General features: G+C 45.6%; 1 protein-coding gene across 1 annotated transcript in view; it reads left to right on the top strand.

Moving 5' to 3' along the window:
- SMCHD1 (structural maintenance of chromosomes flexible hinge domain containing 1) overlaps positions 1-25,996 on the top strand; it is a 504,574-nt gene that overhangs the window by 65,434 nt on the left and 413,144 nt on the right. Inside the window, exons 6-9 of the mRNA XM_040354031.1 lie at positions 18,062-18,176; positions 20,181-20,300; positions 21,734-21,897; positions 22,287-22,374. Of these exons, the coding sequence (XP_040209965.1) occupies positions 18,062-18,176; positions 20,181-20,300; positions 21,734-21,897; positions 22,287-22,374 (487 nt within the window). The remainder of the gene's footprint in view (positions 1-18,061; positions 18,177-20,180; positions 20,301-21,733; positions 21,898-22,286; positions 22,375-25,996) is intronic.

Here is a 25,996-nt window from a genome sequence, read left to right as displayed (position 1 = left end):
CCTGTTTGAGATTGCCAGTGTCCATCACCTGAAGGTACTCCATATAACCCACATAGTAATGAATATGCCGCTCTGTGTCCCGTGATGTACTCCAAGAAAAGGATTTTACAGGTAAGCTGTATTTAAAAATCCCTTTTTTCACCCCCTTCCTGCCCAGACCAATTTTTAGTTCAGCGGTCATGCAACACTGTACCCAAATTAAATCTTTGTTTTTTTCCCCCCCACAAATAGTGCTTTCATTTGGTGGTATTTGATCACCTCTGTGGTTTTTATTTTTTGCGCTATAAACAAAAGAAGAGGGACAATTTAAAAAAAAACAACTATTTTTTACTTTTTCATTTAATAAATATCACCATTTTTTTTTAAACCATTTTTTCCCTAGTATTAGACCGATAAGTATTCTTCTGCATATTTTTGGTAGAAAAAAATATCACAATAAGCGTTAATTGATTGGTTTGCGCAAAAGTTATAAGTGATAGATTTTTGGCATTTTTATTTTTTTTACTAGTAATGGCGGCGATCTGCGATTTTTATTGTGTCCGTGACATTGCGACGGACATATCGGACACTTTTGACACGTTTTTTGGGACCATTCACATTTATACAGCGTTTAGTGCTATACAACTGCACTGATTACTGTGTAAATGTGACTGGCAGTGAAGGAGTTAACACTAGGGGGCGATCAAGGGGTTAATATGTTCTCTAGTGAGTGATTCTAACTGTAGGGGGGAGGGGACTCACAAGGGGAGGAGAGACCGATGTGTGTTCCTCTGTACTGGGAACACACATTGGTCTCCTCTCCTCTGACAGGATATGGATCTGTGTGACAGGGTCCCGAGCGATGCAGCAGGTGCATGTGCCCCATAGTCGCCCGGGAAGCTCAGGACATCATACGACATCACCCGGGGGGAGGGTTACACATTTATTTAAACCCTTTACAACCAATTTAACTTACAGGTAAGCCTAGATTAAGGCTTACCTGTAGGTGCTTGAAATATCTCCTAAACCTACACGGTTTAGGAGATATTTGCAATGTCCCCGATTGATGCCTTCTACTGCGCATGCGCCGTCTTGAAAGGGCATGCTGTGCCGTTTCAAGCTGGTGTTCTGCCGTGACTGGCGGCGCCCGCACGCATTCGTGGCCAGTCACAGAGCCAGAGTTCACGGCCCCGGAAGAAAGAGGGGTGAAGAGTGGATGCTCGCTGCCAGCGAGGAAGACAGGGACATCGCAGGCTTCTCCTGCAGGTAAGTGTCACATAATGGGCTGCTATGCGATGCATAGTAGCCCATTATGCTTTACCTTTGCAGGGAAACGGGCCACTAAAGGTGGAGATGGATCTCATCCTGTCATGGATGGAAAGTCAAGTTTCCAGCCTGTTCGCAGTCAGGGTTCCTGGTGTGGGAAAACTGGAAGGCAGTTTTTTTCATCCATCAGCAACGGATTCCCAAGGGAATTACGGGTGTTTAAGGAGCACTGTCAAAGGTGTGGAACTCTGGACTGAATTTTATGGCATCTAGGTTCAATGCAAAATTTAACATATTTATATCCTGAGCCAGGGACCCTTTGATGTTTTACATTTGATGCTCTGGTGACGCTATGGGATCAGTTCTCCCTAATGTATGCCTGTCCTCTGCTGCAGCTTTTACCGCATCTGCTGGAAAGATTTGGGTCAAAGGTATTCTGGTAATTCTGATCGCCCCAGCCGATCCATGGAGAACGTAGTACTCTGATATCGGTGGGCAAACCATGGACCTTGTTGGATCGACCTGTACCCCCCCCCCCCATCCTTGTATCCTTGTTTAATGTCTATTGCTGTAGCATGACTGTTAAAGCAGGTTTTAGAGAGACAGGATGTATCTGGTTTGGTTATGTCTACCCTTAGGGCTAGGAACACAACTTCACAGAAGATTTATCATCAGACTTAGAAGTTATTTTTGCATGTGTGCAGCTCAGGGATTTTATCCTCGCAATGTCATGGGCTGCATACTGGCTTTTCTCCATTCAAAAGCAGGGCTGTGGAGTCGGAGTCGGGGGAAATTTTGGGTACCTGGAGTCGGAGTCGGCAAACAATGCACCGACTCCGACTCCGACTCAATTTAGATTGGAATTTAAAAAAAAAAAAGCAAGTTTAAATGTCCCAATTCACAAAAAGTTATAATTAATGACTCCTCTACTGTAAGAATACAGACCAATGCATGCAGTGCCTCACGTAACCGCAAAACGAACACGTTAAGTGACCGTGAAGAAGCATGCTTTTCATGTGCTTCACTATATGGCACGCAACGCACAATTAGGAGTGGCAATACTTATACTTTCCATAGTGTTGTGTTCTGCTTTTACAGGGAACGCAGCGTCCATGTGTAACCTAGCCTCTCACTGATAAGGGATTAAATAAATATGTTTTTTGCAGGACTAGAGAGTGAGACACTTGTATAAGTGAAGGGAATGGAGTGCCAATAGTTCAAGACTGAAGCTGTAAACCATTGGAAAAACTGCTGTCATTTAGCTAAGGCTATAAAAACTTGTAAACTCCGATTGTTAGCTTAAACTTTAAACATGACTATGGGATTCTCCTAGGAAAATCATGTTTTAGAATAAATGCCCCTTCCTGGATCCTCCCACTGCCCTATCTTCAGCAGCAGATAAGCACACAAAGGAGAAAGCAGCAGCCCAACTACCTCTCTAAGATTATTTTCAGCCCTAAAAATAATAAAGTCTGACTTAAGAGCCTCTATGAAAGAGGATCTGGCAGAGGCAATTCTCTTCCTTAGAACTCTACATTGAATTGATTTGCATTTGCTAAGCCTATAACTACATTTCAAGATTAATATAAACCATTTCTAGGTTTTACAGATTTTGTTTTTGGTTCATTATAGATGAGCTTTGTTTTTGTTCTAAAACAACCAAATAATGTGGTTTGTATTTTTGAACTGGTAAAAATCCTGTTCCTGATGTTTATGCCTGCTGCTACTATCCAGCCACTTGATTGATTAATACATTTTTTTTTATAAAACGTTGTTTTCATTGTGTTTGTCTTTTGCTTAAACTGTGCAATACAGTAGACTGTTGGCTTCCCAGCCAGTAGTCCTGTGGTAGGTTGCGTTTCTTTCCCTCAAGGAATGTATAAAATACATTCGCATATTAATACAGAGGAGTCGGAGTCGGAAGTACATAAAACTGAGGAGTCGGAACATTTATCTACCGACTCCACAGCCCTGTTCAAAAGTTTACCACGGTCTTGCTCTGAGTACAATTAAGGGTCTGATTTTGGCCTTGGTTCTCTTCCAGAGACCTATTGCTTCACTTTCCCTGGTGCATGTCTTTGTACAAGGGGTCACACATATTGTCCCACTGGTCAGGACTCCTGTATCTATGTGGGACGTTAACTTAGTACTTTCTGTATTGCAGCAATCTCAGTTTAACTAATTTGTGACATTCCTTTTTTCTTTATCGTACATCACGGGACACAGAGCGGCATATTCATTACTATATGGGTTATATGGAGTACCTTCAGGTGTTGACACTGGCAATCTCAAACAGGAAATGCCCCTCCCTATATAACCCCCTCCCATAGGAGGAGTACCTCAGTTTTTACGCCAGTGTCTTAGGTGTTAGTCATGGTTTAGCTTGCCTCCGCATCCTTGGGATTAGGTGAGCTAACCTAGTTCTGTCCAAAAAAGCCTCAGCGCTAAAGTGGTCAGTAACCGGACCCCAAACCCTTGGGGTATAGCCCATAATGCTTTTCTTTTTAGAGAGCTGGACCCTGGGCCCAGAACTTAGAAACCTTTGGGTGCCTAATGTTTCTGTTGCCAGAGTGCTATATGGGCCCAGGACAGTGGATCCTTCATAGGAACCCAGGGCCTGAAGGTCTAGACATCCCCACCGAGATGGGGGAAGATTGGGCCTCTTGCTTGGCAAAGTCCTGCGGCATGGAGCAGGTAAGTGAGGGGAAAACTTGCGGAACTTGGTTCTTAGCAGGTTTTTTCTGGGGGGTCACAGGGGACATGCCTAAAGTTATGCACTGCATCTGGCAAACTAGTCACATATCATAAAGATAGGATGGCTCTATATGTATTATTCCCCATAAGATGTGACCTCCCTTGTAGTGTTGGAAAAGCATTGAGTGGGGCCTGTGTGATATAAAAGTATATGTGTGTGTCAGAGAGCTATGCTTACCTGCAAGCCTCCAGGCGATGCTCCATTCAGTCTTCCTCCTCAGAGCCTGCAAAGCAGGCAAAACGCTGACCTCCTCGTGTGTTCCAGGCTGCAGTTTGCTGGAGCAGAGAGGCTCCCTTCCCCCCAACCCCCCCCCCCTGTCGGGAGGGGCATTTCCTGTTTGAGATTGCTGGGGGGGGAAGGGCGGGTCAGTGGCTTAAGGAAGGGGCGGCCCTTCCTTGTTTGTTCCATTCAATACTTTGGAACTAGGGAGGAAAGACCAGAACGGCAAGCACGGGGCGCCGAGGACACACAGTGGCCAGAAAGAATATTGCAGTCTTCAGAAAGACTGTTTTTCAAGCCTAGGAATAGGCTGTTTCTTTTCCATCTCATAGTTTTTCTTGCAATACTACTCAGGGGGACAGAATGTTTTTTCTTTCCTAGATTTAAAAAAAAAAAAAAAAAAAAAGATTTTTTTTTGAAAAAAAAAAAAAAGTGTCATCTAGGGGAGAGGAAGCATTTTTTTATCCCCCAAACAGGTGTTTGGGCATTTAACTATTTATAAGTCCCAGGTACCAATAAGTAGCAGGTGTACCTTGGTATTGTACCATGGCATCAAAAAACAAGGGTACAAGAGGTGGGGATTCCCCCAGAGAGTCTGAGGCCTCGGACAAAGCTATGCCGCTGCTTTCCCCACAGGGAGCCTTGGGGCCATCGGGATCTGGGGCTGGAGCTGACGCGAGTCAGTCCAACCCTAAGATGGTCACGGAGAAGGTATTACTCACCTCTTTAAAAGAGATGCAGAAAAGCATGGGAAAAATGATAGCCGCAGCTATGCGGGGCAGTAAGCGGAATAGATCTCCGTCGCCCGAGCGCGGACCCTCAGAGGAGGAGGTCCTTTCCTCAGGGGAATTGGACGACCTCTTGGACAAGGACCAAGTAGGTTCAGGGATCGAGGATCCGGATACAGAGGAGTCTGGGGCAGTCTCCCTGAGGGAGAGCTGGTGGATTCAAGGATTGTCGGACTTGGTCCATAAGGCATTCAACTTGCCAGTACCAGATCTCCAGGTATCGACGGTTTCAGCTTTGGGCTCACTGAGGGCGCCTCAAAGCAATGCTGTGTTTCCGATCCATCCTCTATTAGAGGGAGTTTTGTTCCAAGATTGGAACAAGCCAGATAAGATCTTCTTACCACCTAAAAGATTCTCTGTCCTATATCCTATGGAAGATAAATTTTCCAAAAGATGGGCTACTCCTGCAGTGGACGCAGCCATCTCATGTGTTAACAGATCGTTAACATGCCCTGTAGAAAACATACAGGTGTTCAAGGATCCAGTTGATAAGCGCTTGGAAGCACTACTTAAGAACTCCTTCACTACTGCAGGGGCAGTAGTACAGCCAGCTGTGGCTGCGATTGGGGTTGCTCAAGCATTATCGGATCAATTTAAGCAGATGCTTAAACTTATTCCTGCCCAGCAGGCAGAAGAATTTTCGGATGTCCCTAAAGCCATTTGTTTTACGGTAGACGCAATCAAGGATTCTTTCCAGCAAGCGTCACGTTTATCGTTATCCCTTATCCATATGAGAAGACTCTTATGGTTAAAAAGCTGGGAGGCTGAGCCCCCATGCAAGAAGCTCCTGGTAGGGTTCCCCTTCCATGGAGGACGACTCTTCGGAGAAGACCTAGATAAATACATTCAGACCATTTCAAACGGCAAGAGTACTCTCTTGCCAACTAAGAAGAAGGTTCAGGGGCCTGCGTTTAAACGACAGTATTCCCCTGGGCAGGGGCCCTCTAATACTAAGCAGTATCGACGGCCTCCTGCAAAAGCAAGCTTCGGCTTCAACAGCAGATCACAAGGACAGGCTGTTAGAGGCAAAAGGCAGTGGTTTCGCAAACCAGCAAAACCAGCCCCCAAGCCAACCTTATGAAGGGGCGCCCCCACCCACGAAGGTGGGGGGAAGGCTGCGACTCTTTTCAGAGATTTGGGAAGCCAGCATTCCCGACGAGTGGGTACGGTCTTCCGTGGCCACAGGCTACAAACTAGATTTCCTAAGGTTTCCTCCTCCTCATTTCCAGGAGTCGAGGATTCCAAACGATCCGGAGAAGGGAGCCGCATTAAGATCGGCATTAGATCATCTACTTTCCCAGGAAGTAATAGTAGAGGTACCAGTCCTGGAACAGGGGCTAGGTTTCTACTCCAACCTATTCATCATCCCGAAGTCCAATGGAGATGTCAGGCCAATTTTGGACCTAAAGATGGTAAATACATACCTAAAGATCCGCTCATTTCGGATGGAATCCGTGCGGTCAGCAGCTACCACACTCCAAAAGGACGACTTCATGGCGTCCATAGACATAAAGGATGCCTACCTTCATCTTCCAATTTATCAGCCACATCAAAGATATCTACGCTTCATGGTGGCTTCGCGTCACTTCCAATTCGTGGCGCTTCCCTTCGGGTTGGCTACGGCCCCCCGGGTGTTCACGAAGGTCCTAGCTCCAATCCTAGCCAAACTAAGGATCCAAGGGGTCACGATCCTAGCATACCTGGACGACCTCCTAGTCATAGATCACTCGTCTCCTGGCTTGGAGCGAGCAGTGGCCCTCACGGTCCAATACCTCGAGAGGTTCGGCTGGGTCCTAAATCGAGAAAAGTCAGCTTTCCTGCCCACAAGGCAGTTGGAATATCTCGGCATGAGATTAGACACAGAACAACAAAGAGTGTTTCTACCTCTGAGGAAGGTCAAAGCCATCAAGGAATTAATCCTACTGGTTCTAAGCAAGAAGGAACCGACTATTCGCCTATGTATGAGGTTACTAGGCAAGATGGTGGCCACATTCGAGGCGGTACCATACGCCCAGAGCCACACTCGCATCCTGCAGGCAGCCATCCTGTCAGCATGGAGCAGAAGGCCACAGGCCTTGGATATCCCGTTGCCGCTCTCATCAAGAGTCCGACAAAGTCTGTGTTGGTGGTTAGACCCTCAGAATCTACTGAAGGGGAGGTCTTTCAGCCCAGTGGCTTGGAAGATAGTGACCACAGACGCCAGCCTGACGGGCTGGGGAGCAATTTTGGATGGTTGCACTCGCCAAAGTACTTGGGCAACGCCAGAGAAGCAGTTGCCCATCAACATCTTGGAGCTCAGAGCTGCTCGACTAGCCCTCAGGGCTTGGACGTCAAAATTGCAGGGGTTCCCGGTGAGAATTCAATCAGACAATGCCACGGCCGTGGCATACATAAATCACCAAGGGGGAACCAGGAGTCAAGCCGCTCAGAGAGAGGTGAGCTTGATTCTCCTATGGGCAGAGGCTCATGTGCCCTGCATATCGGCAATATTCATTCCAGGAGTGGACAACTTTCAGGCGGACTTCTTAAGCCGCCAGACTCTATTGCCGGGGGAATGGTCTCTGCATCCACAAACCTTTCAAGCACTCTGCCAAAGATGGGGAGTGCCGGACGTGGATATCATGGCATCGAGACTCAACAAGAAGCTAGACGGGTTCATGTCCCGCTCAAGGGATCCGATGGCCTGCGGAACCGATGCGTTGGTTTACCCTTGGCATCAGTTCAAACTTCTTTATGCGTTTCCCCCGCTCCAGTTACTACCCCGCCTGCTGCGCAGGATCCGGGTGGAGCACTTACCAGTCATCCTGGTAGCTCCAGCATGGCCCAGAAGGGCATGGTACTCACTAATCTTAAGGATGGTAGTGGGAGACCCTTGGACTCTTCCTCTACGGCCAGACCTGCTATCGCAAGGTCCGATCCTCCACCCTGCCTTACGGCATCTAAATTTGACGGCCTGGAAGCTGAATCCCTGATTCTCAGGGGTAGAGGTCTGTCTCAGAAAGTAATCTCTACCCTAATCAGAGCCAGGAAACCGGTCTCTAGGGTGATTTATTACAGGGTCTGGAAGGCCTATGTAGGCTGGTGTGAGTCCAAGCGATGGCTTTCTCGCAAATTCACCATTGATAGAGTTTTAAGTTTTCTCCAGCTAGGAGTGGATAAAGGATTGGCATTGAGCACAATCAAAGGACAGATTTCTGCTCTGTCAGTGTGGTTTCAGCGGCCGCTGGCCACCCACTCGCTGGTTAAGACCTTCCTTCAAGGGGTCTTGCGTATTAAACCTCCAGTTAATCCCCGCTTTGCCCGTGGCATTTAAACCTTGTTCTGTCAAGTTTACAGAAACAACCGTTTGAGCCGTTGGCTGAAATTCCTTTGGTTTTACTGACAAGGAAGTTAGTATTTTTGGTCGCCATAGTTTCCGCAAGAAGAGTATCGGAACTGGCGGCCTTATCCTGTAAGGAACCATATCTTATTTTTCACAAGGACAGGGTCGTTCTCCGCCCTCATCCTTCCTTCCTACCGAAGGTTGTATCCAGTTTTCATTTGAACCAGGATTTGGTATTACCATCCTTCTTCCCTAAACCTACTTCCAGAAAGGAAGGGTTGCTGCATTCCTTGGATATCGTCAGGGCCATGAAGGCCTATCTTAAAGCTACAAAGAAGATCCGGAAAACAGATGTGCTGTTCATATTACCGGATGGGCCCAAGAAGGGGCAGGCAGCTGCAAAGTCCACCATTTCTAGGTGGATTAAGCAATTAATCACTCAGGCCTACGGCTTGAAAGGGTTGCCTCCTCCAGTATCATTAAAGGCTCATTCTACTAGGGCCATGGGCGCCTCCTGGGCAGCACACCACCAGATCTCTATGGCTCAAGTTTGCAAGGCGGCAACCTGGTCTTCTGTCCACACGTTTACAAAATTCTACCAGTTGGACGTAAGAAGGAATACTGATACTGCCTTCGGGCAGGCAGTGCTGCAGGCTGCAGTTTGAGACCCTCGGATTCCGGGGGCTCCTCTTTTTTGAGTTAAATTTAAAATTTAAGATTATTTTTCTCAACTAAGTTGGATTTATTATGATTTGAGTATTTCTCTAAATTAAATCCTTTTGTCTTGGAGATGTTCTCCCTCCCCTCATTGTGAGCATTGCTTTGGGACATCCCATATAGTAATGAATATGCCGCTCTGTGTCCCGTGATGTACGATAAAGAAAAAGGGATTTTTAATACAGCTTACCTGTAAAATCCTTTTCTTGGAGTACATCACGGGACACAGAGCTCCCACCCCTCTTTTTGGGGACCATTTTGGGAGGCATACTGCTTGCTACAAAACTGAGGTACTCCTCCTATGGGAGGGGGTTATATAGGGAGGGGCATTTCCTGTTTGAGATTGCCAGTGTCAACACCTGAAGGTACTCCATATAACCCATATAGTAATGAATATGCCGCTCTGTGTCCCGTGATGTACTCCAAGAAAAGGATTTTACAGGTAAGCTGTATTAAAAATCCCTTTATTCCTTCTGTCACGGGAGGTTATTTTTTTGGTCACCATTACTTTAGCTCTCAGTTTGAGAATTGGCTGCTCTTTCCTGTAAGTAACATTTCTTGGTGATCAATTGTCATAAGATTGTCTTGTGGCCTTAGCTCGTCTTTCAAAAATAATTAATAAAAATGCAATAAAACTATCTCCTATTTTGTAAACGCTATAAATTTTGCGCAAACCAATCGATAAACGCTTGTTGCGATTTTTTTTTTTTACCAAAAATAGGTAGAAGAATACGTATCGGCCTAAACTGAGGAGAAAAAAAAGCTTTTTTATATCTCTTTGGGGATATTTATTATAGCAAAAAGTAATTTTTTTTTCGAAATTGACGCTCTATTTTTGTTTATAGCGCAAAAAATAAAAACCGCAAAGGTGATCAAATACCACCAAAAGAAAGCTCTATTTGTGGGAAAAAAAGGACGCCAATTTTGTTTGGGAGCCACATCGTATGACCGCGCAATTGTCAGTTAAAGCAACGCACTGCCGAATCGCAAAAACTGGCCAGGTCCTTTACCTGCATAAAGGTCCGGGTCTTAAAGTGGGAGTTCACCCGGAATTTTTTTTTTTTTTTTAACATTAGATTTAGCTTAATTAAGGGGAGCAGAAACGGGTATTTTTTTTAAAATCAATGACGTACTTACCGTTTTAGAGATGGATGTTCTCCCGCCGCTTCCGGGTATGATCTTCGGGACTGGGCATTCCTATTTGATTGACAGCCTTCCGACGGTCGCATACAGCGCGTCACCAGTTGCCGAAAGAAGCCGAACGTCGGTGCGGCTCTATACGGCGCCTGCGCACCGACGTCCGTCTACTTTCGGAAACTCGTGACGCGCTGTATGCGATGGTCGGAAGGCTGTCAATCAAATAGGAATGCCCAGTCCCGCAGCCCATACCCGGAAGCGGCGGGAAAACATCTATCTCTAAAACGGTAAGTACGGCATTGATTTAAAAAAAAATACCCGTTTCTGCTCCCCTTAATTAGCCTAAATCTAATGTTAATAATAGATTTTTCGGGTGAACTCCCGCTTTAAGTGGTTAAAGAAAACCGTATGTCTGGCACAAACCCATCACGTCACATCACCCAAAGAACACCATCCCCACAGTGAAACATGTTGATGGCAGCTTCATGCTGTGGGCATGTTTTTCGGCAGATGGAACTGGGAAACTGGTCAGAGTTGAGGGCAATATGGATGGTGCTAAACACAGGGATATTTTTGAGCAAAACCTGTACCACTCTGTGAGTGATTTGAGGCTAGGACAGAGGTTCACCTTCCAGCAGGACAATGACCCCAAACACCCTGCTAAAGCAACACTTGAGTGGTTTAAGGGGAAACTTGTAAATGTGTTGGAATGGACTTGTCAAAGCCCAGACCTCAATCTAATAGAAAATCTGTGGTCAGACTTAGATTGCTGTTCACAAGCGTAAACCATCTAACTTGAAGGAGCTGGAACAGTTTTGCAAGGAGGAATGGCAAACATCCCAGTGGTACGATGTAGCAAGCTCATGGAGACTTCTCCAAAGTGACTTGGAGCTGTGATAGCCACAAAAGGCTATCACAGTATAGAATTTAGGGGGGTGAATAGTTATGTTTTGCTTCACAATAATAATAAAAAAGTTGTGGGCATGTTCTGTAAATGTAATGATGCAAATCTTTAAAGAATCCATGTCAATTCCAGGTTGTGAGGCAACAAAACATGAAAATCTATTATAACAACAAACATTAATGTTGCATTGGGAAAATGTGCCCATCAGTGTAACAATGGCTCAATTCCAGTTAGCATAATAGCAACATAGTAGCAGAGTGGTGTGTCATACCTTATTCATGCAGCAAAGCAGCAGTGCAGCTAGTGTTTCCCAGGTGAAGCAGAGAGACGAACTAGGGCTGACATTTAATATCTATTCCCACTTGTTCCGAGAGTGAGGCTGTGGTGACGTCACAGGAACGTCATCCAAAGGCGTTCCTAGTGTGGCCCCCTGAGCTGGCAGCACACCGGCCAATGTAGCTGACCCAAGTGTAACTAATCTTGATTACCATGCTGGGGTCTGACTTGCGGCCTATTGTGGCCACTACTCTGGGGTCTCAGTCGGCGATGGCGCCATTTTTTGGGAGTTTTTTCAATTACATTGAAAACTCCCATTGGCGGCCATTTTGTTGTAGCCACGCTATGGCGCAGCTTACATTGCGGTCAGCCATTTTCCTGTGGCTGCGTTCTGAACGCTCGGCGGCCATCTTGGAGTAGTCCTGACCCCTAGTGCTGTATACAACTCACAGAGTGAGCATTTTGCACCAGACAGTGGAGGAGCACCAACTCTCTTCCGAAGTTATTAGGCTAGCGGACCAGCTGGTCCAGGGCCTCATGTAGGTCTGTGATGCTTCATTGAATGCTGTGCCCTTGTTATACAGGGCTTTTGTTTCAGAATGGTTTTATGCACACGGTGGTGTAGTGGTTAACTCCATTACTTGGCAGCAAGAGAGTCATTGGTTTGAATCCAGACACTGACGCCAATCTGCCTGAAGCTTACATTGTCGCTCTCTGTGTCTGCGTGGGTTTCCTCTGGGTACTCCGGTTTCCTCCAAAGGCATGTGTGCATACTTAGGGGCAACCCTCCCAGGCCGTCAAAGGCCCAGCTGGGGGACTAATCCGTCCCTGGGTGCGTAAGCCGATAACGCCGGCACCCAAATCCTGCCAATGTATGTAGTCTTCCCTCCCTGTCTTAAGGTGGGAAGGGCGGTGTGCAGGTTTACAATTCGGTGAAACCTCCCTGCTCTCTGACCAGTGGGTCTGCGAGGTGGTCTCTTTGGAGTACTAGATAGGGCTTCCTCCTATCCACAGAACAAAGTTCTTTCCTCGTGTCTTCCTCTCCCGGCCCGTCGGTCTGCCTTGGGCAGTGTGGGACTTGTTAAGCTGCGGGGTAATTTTACCTTTCCTGCAGGACGAGAGGTTTGGGGTTTTCTATGGGCCTCAGGCCCTAAATTCCTTTTTGAACGTCGGGTAGTTCCGCATGGAATCCATTTGTTCGGTGGTAGCTGCGCTCCATCCGGGGGACATCCGGTCCTGGCGTCCTCGGACATCAGGGACGCATACATGCATGTCCCGTTTTGCGCATGTCAGTGTTTTTTTTCTGTGCTTCGTGATGAGAGAGGGTCTCTGTCAGCCTGTGGCCCTCCCTTTTGATCTGGCGTCAGCACCATGGGTTTTCAGCTGGGAGCTCGCACTGATCCTAATTTTGTTAAGACAACGAGGCTTTGCCTCATTGGCTACTTGGATGACTTTCTTCTGAGAGCAGCTTCTGTCTTGGACCTAGTGGATGTGTTATTCCCATTCAGACCCTCCGAAGATTCGGGTGGGTGTTAAATGTTTAGGCCAGAAGGTGTAGCTCAGTGGCAGCAAGCCTGCCTTCCATGTGTGCGACCCAGGGTTCAAATCCTGGGCATGCTAGGTTCCGACTCAGTGCTGGAGTATCTGGGGTTGATCCGGACTCCTCGTGGCAAAGGTCCTTCTTCCCCTTGAGAAATTGCAGACTCTTCAGTCTGCGGTGAAGGTATTGGCATCATGCAATTGGTCTTCTCTCCGGGCGCCTGCTGGTCTGGGCCCTGTGGGTAGCCTCCTTCGAGGCGGTACTCTGGTTTTCCAGGGGAAATACTGTGCAGGTGGTAAAAATCTCTTGTCTCCGAAATCATCAGATTCCGGTGCGCCACCTAGTCAGAGTCTCTCTCCGAAGAGTTGTTGACGGAGATCACCGACTCTTCGGTCCTGGAAGTGGTTTCTACCTTCTAGTGGTCGTGTTTACGACGGATGCCAGCCTCACGGGTTGTTAACCTGGGGTGTGAGTCGCTGGACTTGCGTGGACCTACGGCCACACCTCCCTGAATGTGCCCGCTCTCGTCTGGTCTCGGTAGCTACTCAGGGGCGGGCCTGGCTAGTGCCAGGGTGGGAGACCGCCTGGGAATATCAGGTGCTGTCTACTGTTCATTGTCCTACTATTTCAGGCGATCAGGCTATGCTTCTCCTCGTGCTCGAGGAGGTTGCAAGATCGTCCGATCTGGTGTCAGCCGGACAACGCCACGACTGTGGCTTCGGTCTACCATCAGGTATACCGGCAGGTGGACTACTGGAGTGGCCAGATGCTGGACCAGGGTGACTGGTCTTTGTGCTTGGGGTGTTTCGGCTTCCTTGCAGGAGGTGAGCCTTACAGGGCATGGATCTCCTGGCCGCTCATCTCCACCGCAAGGGTGTCAAAGTTAGTGGCCAGGTCTAGTGATCTGGTACAGACACATAAGTCGCGCTGGTGGCCCTGTGGGGTCTGTATCGGTGACTTTTTGCCGTTCCTCCATTGTAGTGGTTTCCTCAGCTGCTCCACAGAGTGGAGGCTGAGGAGATCCCAATGATTCTAATCGCTCCAGATTAACCTCAGCGTCCTTGCTACGCCGATATCGGGCGCCTGGTTGCGGGCGCCTCTGTCTCGAGGACATATATTTTTATTTGGGTACAGCATCACACGGCCGCACAATTGTCAGTTAAAGTAACACAGTGCTGTATCGTAAAAAATGGCCTACAGGCATACCTCACTTTTAAGTACACAATGGGACCAGAGCATGTATGTAAAATGAAAATGTACTTAAAGTGAAACAATACCTTTTTTTTACTTCTAGGGTGTAGGGGTCAGGGGCTGTAGTAGGGGTGTCAAGAGCTGTAGTTGAGGTCTCAGGGGATGTGGCGGGGGTGTCAGGGGCACACTGGAACAGGGCGGGCTATGCTCTGAGAGCTTCAGCTCCTTCTACTGCGGCTGAAAAATGTATGTACAGTACTTGTAAGGCACTTTACATACACTCACGGGTATGTCCTTACTCGCGAGTGTATTTAAAGGGAGTGTACTTAAAGCGGGGTATGCCTGTAGTCATAAAGAGAGTAAAACCCTCCGGGGTGAAGTGGTAAAAATACACCTATGATAAAAATTATAGACCCTTTGTTTCTTTGTAAGTGGGCAAACTTACAAAATCTGCAGGTGATCAAATGATTCGAACAAGCACTATTTATGAATTTTGTATTAAAGTGGATGTAAACCAAATTCATGAAATTTGAGCTGGGCACATATATCTGCAGTATTTTGTTATCTCTCTTCAAAGAGCCAAGTCCCATAGCTCTCTCCTGACCTGTTCCTCTGTCATCAGCCTGATGACTCCTAACAAATTCAAGAACACATCAGATAAAAGCAGCCTAAAATTTCTGTCAGGGGAGGTTGCTATAAATTGATTAGCAGAGAGCTGGCTTTTATCACACTCTGTGTTAAACGGGAAGAAAACATTTCTTTAACGCGATCTGAACTTTCTAAAGTGTATATAAATGTGAAGACAGCAGATATACATGTAAAACCTATGTAGGGGCATTTGGTTCATCTCTGTTTCATCTGAGGCTGTTCACTTCACTGGGTGTATGGAGGGTTTACATCCACTTTAAATTTGCACAGTATTACAGATTGCACTGCACTTGTTTGGATATTATCTTGATCTGTGAATCACAGTAATTTTTGTCTGTGCAGAGAAATTTGATTTAGTGTTTCTGAAATACTTGCCGGTTTAACCTGCCTGAGTTGCAAATGGAAGCTCTACCTTTCAAGTGGAGTTGTTTTTCTGGTTGCCATTACTTTGGCTTGTAGTTTTTCAGAATTGGCTGCTCTTTCTACCAGGAGTGTTGGTGCTTCCTTGGCTATTTGTAAATTTGTAAGGCCGCTACTTGGTTTTCGGTTCATACTTTCACTGAGTTTTAACAAATGGTATGTTGGAACAATAACCTTAGCTTGGCATGTGTTGCAAGCGGCTGTGTTACCCTGTTCTGATTTAGTTGCTGGCTTGCCCTCTCCTCAATTTCATTGCTTTTGGACTTCTGTCATACACATTTTGAAGATGCTCTGTGTTCATTGATGTACGATAAAGACATTTCGTTTTTTTTCCAGGTTTAGCTGTAAATTCATTTTCTTTGAGTACATCCTTGCACAGATATATCCTGTCCCTCTGAAGCCTTTCCTAATGGGTAGGGGTTATGCCTAGGAGGGGCTTCCTGCCTTTCATAAAACAAAGTGTGTGTGTGTGTGTGTGTATACACAATACTTTTTTTCGTGAAAGTGCAGGTATATTGGTATATTATTTAATATTTCCATTCCTTCATATTTTGTATTTAAGTTTTAGATTCTGGGTGATACAATGGATTAAATTGCTCACTGTAAGAGTTATCGAGCACGTTGCAAATATTAGATTTATTATGAACACATTTTTAGTATGTTATTTTCTATATATAACAAACAAACCTTTCCCAGCCCACTTACCAGCTAGCCTGCTAACAAAACCAAATGGACCCTGTCTAACAATTCACGTTAAAAACAGAGGGTTTCATTGCACACATTTGCAAATATGTGTGGAAGCCGCAGTGCCCATATCTAGGCTCCTCTGTATACTGTAGTACTAGCACTATATTTTTGAGAGTCTCCAAGTTGAAGCATATATAGCAGTGGCTATATTAAGGGGAGGTTTGCCTGGAGGGAGCCCAATCCTTGGTAAAAAAAACTCCTGTGTATATAATCCTATGAAGAATCATGTGGGTACTGTAGAGCGCTGAGACAGCTAGGCAACAATCTGAAAAAGTTTTTTTTTCTCAAAATATGTTTTTATAGGCAGTACTACTTGAGACAACAGATTAAGGGTGAATGAATCATACTTTGAACCTATAGTAAGCCTGGCTAGGGGCACTCCCTTGTATTGTAAAGCCCCGTTCACACAGGCAGAATGTCGGGAGACATTTGCCAGTACAAAAAATACCGGCCGACATGTATATGTTGGTCTGTCCGGCAGAAGCGGTTTGTGCATGCTGGAAAACCAGCAGCCGTCTGACTTCCGATCATCGCTCTCAGCAAATGGCAGAGTGCACTGATCAGCGTGTTCTCCCTGTGGGGGGAGATCGCTGGACTAACCTTGCTTGGTTAGTAGTACAGCAGCTCCCGACCAGAGCTGACTGTTTTTTTTTTTTTTTTTTTACAAAAGCCCAGCTCTGGGCAAATAATTATCCCTTGCAGTTGGGCTGTACCCGCATTGCAAGGGTTAGTTGCTCTTTTTATTTTTTTTGTCTTGGGGAACAAAAAACAAGATTTTCTTACCTGCTCTTGCCCACTACTAGACCATTCCCTGAAGCATCTGCTTAACCAGTCCAGGGTCCTGACATTATCAAGACACGAGCAGGACTTCTAACCCTACTCTGAACACAATGACTAGGGATGCATCGAATGTTTTTTTTGGTACCGAAAATGAAAAATACAAGATCCCGAAAACCGATAACGACACGGCACCGATACCGAAAGTAACTGTTTTAAAAAAAATATTTTTATACATGAGATGGTCAGAGACTGGGGACATGGTACAGGAGATGGTCAGATACTGTGGACATGGTACAGGAGATCAATGCAGCCTACCAGTGCCCATCATTTGCAGCCTGCTTATGCCCTGCAGCCTACCAATGCCCGTCATGCAGCCTTCCTGTGCCTCACCAGTGCATATAAACATACACATATAAAACACACACACATACATATATAAAACACACACATATAAACATACACGCACACATACACATATAAACATACACAAATAAACACACACACACGCATACAAACATATATAGACATCCTTTTAAAAAATCGTCAGCTGCAGCACTGTACCTTCACTCTCCATGCCAGGTGCTGCACTGTAGGGGGAGGTAGAGGGCACCGCACACACTGCTAGACACCTCTCCTTGCTTTCACTTGAAAAGAAAACACAGCGTGACCGAGCTCCTGCACTGCCAATTTACACATCGGCGGAGGATCGGGGAGCCCGCTTCCTTATGCAGCCACCGCCCGGGGAGGGGGCACACAGAGACCCCACGGGCCACCTGCAGCATGGGCAGAGAGGGAGGGGAGGAGGCGAGAGTAAGGACGGGCGCTCCAGAAAGACACCCCCATGATGGGCGGCACCCTGCCCAGCAGGCCCCGCCCCATTTTCGACGCCATTATCAGCGTGAATTCTCTTTCGGCGAATTCCCAAAAAGGCAATTTTCGGCCGAAATGTTTCGGCGCCCGAAATTTCGGTACATACCTAATGAGGATCCTGAGGGACAGTTCACAGCCCGATCAGGAGGGCTATTCACCCTTGCAGTGCATGCTCAGCCCCACTGCAAGGAATAATTTCCAATTTGCCCAGATTTGGGCATTTAAACCCACCGCCCCCCCCCCCACTGTCTGAGAGATAGTGAGATCTCACTATAGTTTATGCTGTTCATATAGTTTATTATTTCACATGAGGTTCAGTAGGGGAATGTGACCGTTCCAAATTTGACCATAGAGGCCCAAGATTTGTGGCCTATATAAAACTTCCAGTCTGTAATTTTGTGAATTTATATGGTAAAGGACATTTTCATTTGATTTCTAGTATATTCTATTCTAATGTTCTTTAAATGTTCAGTTCTAGTAATTTTATTATATTTTTCTTAAGCGATGAAGAAAGTTACATCCGTCCCCCCCCAGTTAAGCGCAGTCTCAACAGTGATATTTCCTATTTTGGAGTGGGAGGAAAACAAGCTGTTTTCTTTATTGGCCAGTCTACTCGCGTAAGTTTGATGTCTCTTATTTATGCCGTGTATATGGTAATGTAAAATTAAAGCTTTAGCCACAGAGTTGATGGGTTATTCTGCCATATACTGCGTAAAATATATTCACTATAACCATCAACAGTTTTGTCATGCAATGTATCATTAAAGCTGAACACCAGGCTACACAAATATAGTGTAAGTGGAAGAAACATGTCATATTTACAGTAGTCAAGCCTAAAAGAATGGTTGAACTTTGCCTCAGTTTAGGGGTTCTCTCTAATAGCCTGGTAGGGTAACTGGTCTTGTAACCCTTCCCTCTGTAGTTTTTGCAAGGCTACCTGTAGTGGGTGGACTCTGTTTATAATCTGTTAGATCCCCTAGTTTGTCATCACCCATTCATGCCCTTGAACTTTAATCGGCAGCATATATTATTCAAACAAATGAGTCTCATATTGATGCCTGCCTGAACCCCCCCCCCCAAAAAAAAATGTAAATCGTTCAACCTTGCCAACTGGCAAGTGACAGGTAGAGCCAGGAGGAAATCACCTGCAGCCCTTATTTCTGCACAGGGTATGTGTAGCCCAGTGAGGACATCATTGCTACATAGCTTGATAAAGGTGTATGTAGCATACACTAAAGTTTTTATGTCATGTGTACTTCATTTGAGGCATGAATTTTACGGAAAAAAACTGCCTGGAAATCAACCTACATTTTTCAACCTATGTATTTCTATTTTTAACCACTTCCAGCCCTGGACTTTCAGTGGGGATATCTGAAAGATGCCTGCAGCCACAGGCATCATTCAGATATCCATCTCTTCAGCCGGCGAATCCCTGCACCATAAGAATGATCATAGCGGCGGTTCCGCCGCTTGATCGTTCTTATAGGCGGCGGGAGGGGACGCCCCCCCCCCTCCCGCCGGCCTCTGGTGCTTCTCCGGGCTCTCCTTTGCCATCGGAGACCCGGAGAAACCATCCGCCGGCGTCCGATGGAAACCATAGAGTAGACTGGTGACCAGATGGTCACCAGTCATCTCTATGATGGTCGGAGGCCCCGGGCATGATGTTATGACGTCACACCCGGGTCCTGGAATGTAAACACAGCCGCAATCGTGGCTGAAAGCTTTAGATCGGTGAATTTTTTTTTCACGATCTCATGCTTTCCAGCCTGGAGGAGAGATGTGGGGTCTTATTGACCCCACATCTCTCCATAAAGAGTACCTGTCACAAACCATTCCTATTACAAGGGATGTTTACATTCCTTGTAATAGGAATAAAAGTGATCAAAAAAAAATGTAAAAAAAAGTGTAAAAATAAAAGAAATTGAGTAAAAAAAATAAAATAAAATGTTTTAAACGCCCCTATCCCCGGTAGCTCGCGCTTAGAAGCGAACACACACGTAAGTCCTGCCCACATATGTAAACGCCGTTCAAACCAAACATGTGAGGTATCGCCGCGTGCGTTAGAGCGCCAGCAACAATTCTAGCACTAGATCTACTCTGTAACTCTAAATTTGTAACTTGTAAAAAAAAAAATAAGCGAAGCCTATGGAGATTTTTAAGTACTGACGTTTGGCGCCATTCCATGAGTGTGCGCAATTTTAAAGCTCAACATGTTAGGTATCTATTTACTCGGCGTAACTTCATCTTTCACATTATACAAAAAAATTGGGCTAACTTTACTGTTTTGTTATTTTTCAATTCACAAAACTGTTTTTTTCCCCCAAAAAAGGCGTTTGAAAAATTATTGCGCAAATACTGTGCGAGATAAAAAGTTGCAATGGCTGGCATTTTATTCCCTAGGGTGTCTGCTAAAAAAACATATATAGTGTCTGGGGGTTCTGAGTAATTTTCTAACAAAAAAATTATGATTTATGCATGTAGGAGAGAAGTGCCAAAATAGGCCCGGTATGGAAGTGGTTAAACAGATTATTCAAAAATTGGTTGTAGGTTAGATAGTCCACAATCCCATTAGTAGACTATGTGGTATGATGCAAATATTAATGATTTTTTTTTTTGTTAAGATTATAACCAAGAGATCAGATTCACAAGATGTTCACGAATTTTTGATTTCCAAAGAAGATTTTGAGAAAAAAGAAAAAAATAAGGAATCTATTTACAGTAGCTTTATTAGAAACAGAAAGGTAACTTTTTCATTTTGAATAGTAGCTTACAATGTTAGTATTATTCATGTACTATACAGTATGTGTAAATCTTAGTGGATGTAAACCCAAATTTTTAGAGTAAAAGATTTCCTATCATCTGTGCCCAGTCTTGGCGCAAAGAGTTAATCCAACTTTGAGCAATTCTCTGTTCTTTTTTCTGTGAGATAAACGGACTAACAGGAGAAAACTTGTGTCCGTTCTTCCCCCTTGCTGTGAATGACAGGTTATTTACATATCTCATGCACTAGCCTGAGACAGGCAATATTTTTTAATTGCCACCCCCCACTCCTTATCTGAATTCATGTGGTTACTTTTCTGGATTTTGACTGGATGTTGGTGATCATAGCAGAATTTAGTGTAATGAATACACAGGACAAAATGCATGCTGACAAGGGGAGTGTAGAGGTGGGCGGGGAGACTACTGACCTCACGACTCCACCCACCGAGCTCCAGACAACAGACCCACCCACAGAATCTGCAGTTTTTCAGTTCTTATAACAGACAGAGGGGAGACATTTGACAGGTAAGGATACATGCAGGAAGCATGTACTGTATTTATCAGCGTATAACACGCGCCGGCTAATTTTAAGAGTGAAGTTTAAGGAAAAAAACTTTCCACAGCCCCTTTTACATTCCAAAGCCCCCCACTGTACATTACACAGACCAAACAGATCCCTGCACATTATGTAGCTCCTCTTTACATTACACAGCATTTTCCCCCTGCACAGTACACAGCTTCTTTACATTGCACAGCCCCCTTGCACTCCCAGGAGACCCCCCAGTCTCCTGGGCCAGCACTTCCAGCGTATTTTAAAGTTTTAAAACAATCACTGCCAGTCACTCGTACATACTGTTTCACTGTTCTTCCCGGCTGGTCACATGATCGATCTCCTCTATTTCATGTGACTGCTCTCCTCCTCCAATTTTAAACTACACTCGGAGGGGGAGGAGGAGAGTGGCCAGAAAGAACAGGGAGAATGAGGTATGTGCGGGCTATGACAGTGATTTTTTTTAATCTTTATAGTATGCCAGCAAGCTGTCCCAGGGCTAGGAGAGGCGGGACGGCCGGCATGACACCACTGCCCAATCCCCACCCACCCTGTTGGTAAAAAAGAAAGTGATATCGGCGTATAACACACAGCCACGTTTTCCCCTGATTTTAAGGGGAAAAAGTTTGTGTTATACGCCGATAAATACGGTATATCCTTAAAGATCAGCACTATGGCAGTAGTATAGAAAGGATGAGAGTGGGGTTACATCCACTTTAAAGAAGACCTGCACCTTGGAAGTTGTGTCCAAAAAAATAAGAGGGCAAAGGATTCGTCACCACTATCGCCTGTAGGAATGTTTTAAGTGGTAAATAAATTCCTTTTTTAATGAACATTATTGTTTGCTATCGCTTGTTTTTGTAGCCAGGCGATTATGTTCATGTACAGGAAGATGAACGTTACCTGCGCGATCTCATCATGGATGAAAATGCTAAAGATAGCTTCACAACAGTTCTCATTACTGGTATCCAGCCTGTCCATATACAGTACCTGAAGGAAATTCGTCATCTATGGATTAGGCAGTTGGCGTGAGTGTATCTTAATGCTTATTCATATTTCGTAAAGTCAGTTCCTCTATGTTTACATTTTCTTCATAAAGTCTTGGTTCACACTAGTGCAACTTCTGATGCGATTTGAGTCACACAGAATGACATGACATGGAAAATTTGATTGTTTACAATGGTGCGTGTTCTAATCAATGTGACTCAGAACGATGACATTTTGGAAAAGGTTCCTGCACTACTTTGGTGCAATTTATTCTGCTGCATAGCCCCATACAATTTGCAAAGTTGCATCAAAGTCATACCACATCAAAGTTGCATTGCAGTAGTGTGAACTGAGCCATGATAATAATAAAAATGTTTAGCATACATTCTGTTGTGAAAATATTTTATGTAACAAGAGCTTCTTACTTCAGGCACATCTACCATTATTACATCCATGGGCCTAAAGGAAATGTGCTGAATAATTCCAGCAATAAATTTAACAGCCACATTGACATACAGGTAAATGTGACATGTTTATAACATATTTTATCATTTATAATGTTTTATTCTTCGTTCACTAAGGGGTAGATATGCTGCTTATCTGGAAGTATAAGAAACTAAACCAAATATATTTTATTTTTAATTTGTAATTGGACACTGTCATCATCATGTAAAATGATTGGAGACTGCCATTGCTGAACTGCCCTTGAAAAGGCTAATACTACTAAATACTGTTTGGCACCAGACCCCGTGCATACAGAACCTTGTGGAATCCCTTATGAATTGGTGGTCTTTAGGGCTGCAACTAACGATTATTTTCATAATCGATTAGTTGGCAGATTATTGTTTAGATTAATCGGATAATAGCCTTAAAAAAAAAAAATCGCATTGAAAAATTTTGTTTGGCCCAATTTGTTGTTGGGCAGATTACAAAACACAAATTGCCGCAAAAACACATTACATGCTTTTCTGCAGCTTCTCAATTGAAGTATATTGAACAAAAAAAAAAAAAAATAGCACCGTTTTGCGTTAAAAAGTCCTTGCCCTTTCCAAATACGCAGCAGCTGAAAAAAAATCATGAATGTGAACGTGTCCCATAGGAAAACATGTAAATGAACTGTAGTGTGTTTCCTCAAAAAGCACCAAAAAACATAATGGGGTTAAAAAAACAAAAAATAAGTACAAAAAGAGCAAATAATCGCTACTGTAAGGGGTTAATTTTTTTACCGTGGGACAGTGAAAGTAATATTTACAGTAGCGATTTGCTTTTTTGTACTATAAAGGGTTAATCTTAGTTTTTTAACCCCATTATGTTACTGGCCGATTAATCGATTAATTTCATAACCGATTAGTTGTCGATTAATTGATTAGTTGTTTCGGCCCTAGTGGTCTTATTGTTTGATAGGAGAAATTTCCCCTGTGATCAGTCAAACTTTGGGTGTTCTAGAAGTAAGGATATTGATTTCAAATGTACCGGTACAAATGGATGAGCCTTGCATGCTATGAGAAAAAGCATAAGTCACACCCAGACACGGGGTGTGTGACCTTTTTATAGAGTTAACAGGAAGGATACTATTGGTAAAAGTTCACTGGTGGCTCATGGCTTTATTTGCCAATCGCAGTGTCTTTTTACACTGAGCTGCTTCTGGCTCAGAATTAGAGGAGGATGTGTCTATAGCCAGTCAGACCCTCCGGGAATTTGGTTGGGTGTTGAACATTCAGAAGTCGGTCCTGCTACCGACTCAGCATCTGGAGTACCTAGGATTGATTCTGGACTCCTCGGAGGCAAGAGTCTTCCTTCCATTGGAAAAATTGCAGACACTCCAGAAACTCTGCTTTAAGGTGAAAAACGTGGAGATTTTACAACCCCTTTAAGGCCCCATGCACACGAGACGCAGATGCAAACTCATCTAAACACACGTTTTCAAACGCAAAAAACAGCGTTTAAAACGCCCGTTTTGCCGCGAATTTCATGGCGTTTTACCGTGAATTTCGTGCCGTTTTACCGCGTTTGCGTTTTATAAGCGTTTAGTTAAGAAACATCATAAGACCCCCCTAAGCTCAAAAAACAGTATTATTTAACCATTTCAGCCATTTTGCGAGACCAGAGTGAGTAGCAGCTGAGAGAGCAGTAGTGTACTTGTATTTAGTGTGTTACTTGCCACATCACCTGCCACAAGCTGCGGATTGTCCACTTGCCACGTCACCTGCCACAAGTTGTGAATTGTCCACTTGCCACGTCATCTGCCACGTCATCTGGCCACGCCACCTGCCACGTCTTTTGGCCACGTCACCTGCCACAAGTTGTGGATTTTCCACTTGCCATGTCACCTGGCCACGTCACCTGCCACAAGTTGTGGATTGTCCACTGGCCACGTCACCTGCCACGTCAACTGGCCACGTCACCTGCCACAAGTTGTGGATTGTCCACTGGCCACGTCACCTGCCACGTCAACTGGCCATGTCACCTGCCACAAGTTGTGGATTGTCCACTTGCCACGTCACCTGACACCTGCCACAAGTTGTGGATTGTCCACTTGCCACGTCACCTGCCACAAGTGGATTATCCACTTGCCAAATCACCTGGCCACGTCACCTGCCACAAGTTGTGGATTGTCCACTGGCCACGTCACCTGCCATGTCACCTGGCCACATCACCTGCCACAAGTTGTGGATTGTTCACTGGCCACGTCACCTGGCCACGTCACCTGCCACAAGTTGTGGATTGTCCACTGGCCAAGTCACCTGCCACGTCAACTGGCCACGTCACCTGCCACAAGTTGTGGATTGTCCACTTGCCATGTCACCTGGCCATGTCACCTGGCCACGTCACCTGCCACAAGTTGTGGATTATCCACTTGCCAAATCACCTGGCCACGTCACCTGCCACAAGTTGTGGATTGTCCACTTGCCACGTCACCTGCCACAAGTTGCGGATTGTCCACTTGCCACGTCACCTGCCACATCACCTGTTCACATCACCTGGCACGTCACCTGCCACAAGTTGTGGATTGTTCACTTGCCACATCACCTGGAACGTCACTTGCCTCGTCACCTGCCACAAGTTGTGGATTGTCCACTTGCCACGTCACCAGGCCATGTCACCTGGCCACATCACCTGCCACGTCACCTGGCCACGTCACCTGCCACAAGTTGTGGATTGTCACCTGGCCACGTCACCAGGCCCTGTCACCTGGCCACATCACCTGCCACAAGTTGTGGTTTTTCACCTGGCCACATCACCTAGCCACGTCACCTAACCACGTCACTTGGCCACAAGTTGTGGATTGTCCACTGGCCACATCACCTGGCAATGTCATCTGGCCACGTCACCTGGCCACAAGTTGTGGATTGTCCACTGGCCACATCACCTGGCAATGTCATCTGGCCACGTCACCTGCCACAAGTTGCAGATTGTCCACTTGCCATGTCACCTGGCTATGTTACCTGGCCATGTCACCTGTTCACATCACCTGGCACGTCACCTGGCCACAAGTTGTGGATTGTCCACTGGCCACGTCACCTGCCACAGGTTGTGGATTGTTCACTTGCCACATCACCTGGCCACGTTACTTGCCACGTCACCTGCCACAAGTTGTGGATTGTCACCTAGCCACATCACCTGGCCATGTCACTTGGCCACAAGTTGTGGATTGTCCACTTGCCACGTCACCTGGCCATGTCATCTGCCACAAGTTGTGGATTGTTCACTTGCCACATCACCTGGCCACGTTACTTGCCACGTCACCTGCCACAAGTTGTGGATTGTCCACTTGCCACGTCACCTGCCACAAGTTGTGGATTGTTCACTTGCCACATCACCTGGCCACTTTACTTGCCACGTCACCTGCCACAAGTTGTGGATTGTCCACTTGCCACGTCACCAGGCCACGTCACCTGGCCACATCACCTGGCACAAGTTGTGGATTGTCCACTTGCCACATGACCTGGCCACGTCACCTGCCACGTTACCTGGCCATGTCATCTGCCACAAGTTGTGGATTGTCCACTGGCCACGTGACCTGGCCACGTCACCGGCCACATCACCTACCACAAGTTGTGGATTGTCCACTTGCCACATCACCTGGCCATGTCACCTGCCACAAGTTGTGGATTGTCCACAATGCAAGCAATTCGTTTT

This window comes from Rana temporaria, chromosome 5 (assembly GCF_905171775.1).
Source record: "Rana temporaria chromosome 5, aRanTem1.1, whole genome shotgun sequence".
NCBI lineage: Eukaryota > Metazoa > Chordata > Amphibia > Anura > Ranidae > Rana > Rana temporaria.
Note: the sequence above shows the minus strand (reverse complement) of the source record. Positions and strands in the feature narration are given on the sequence as shown.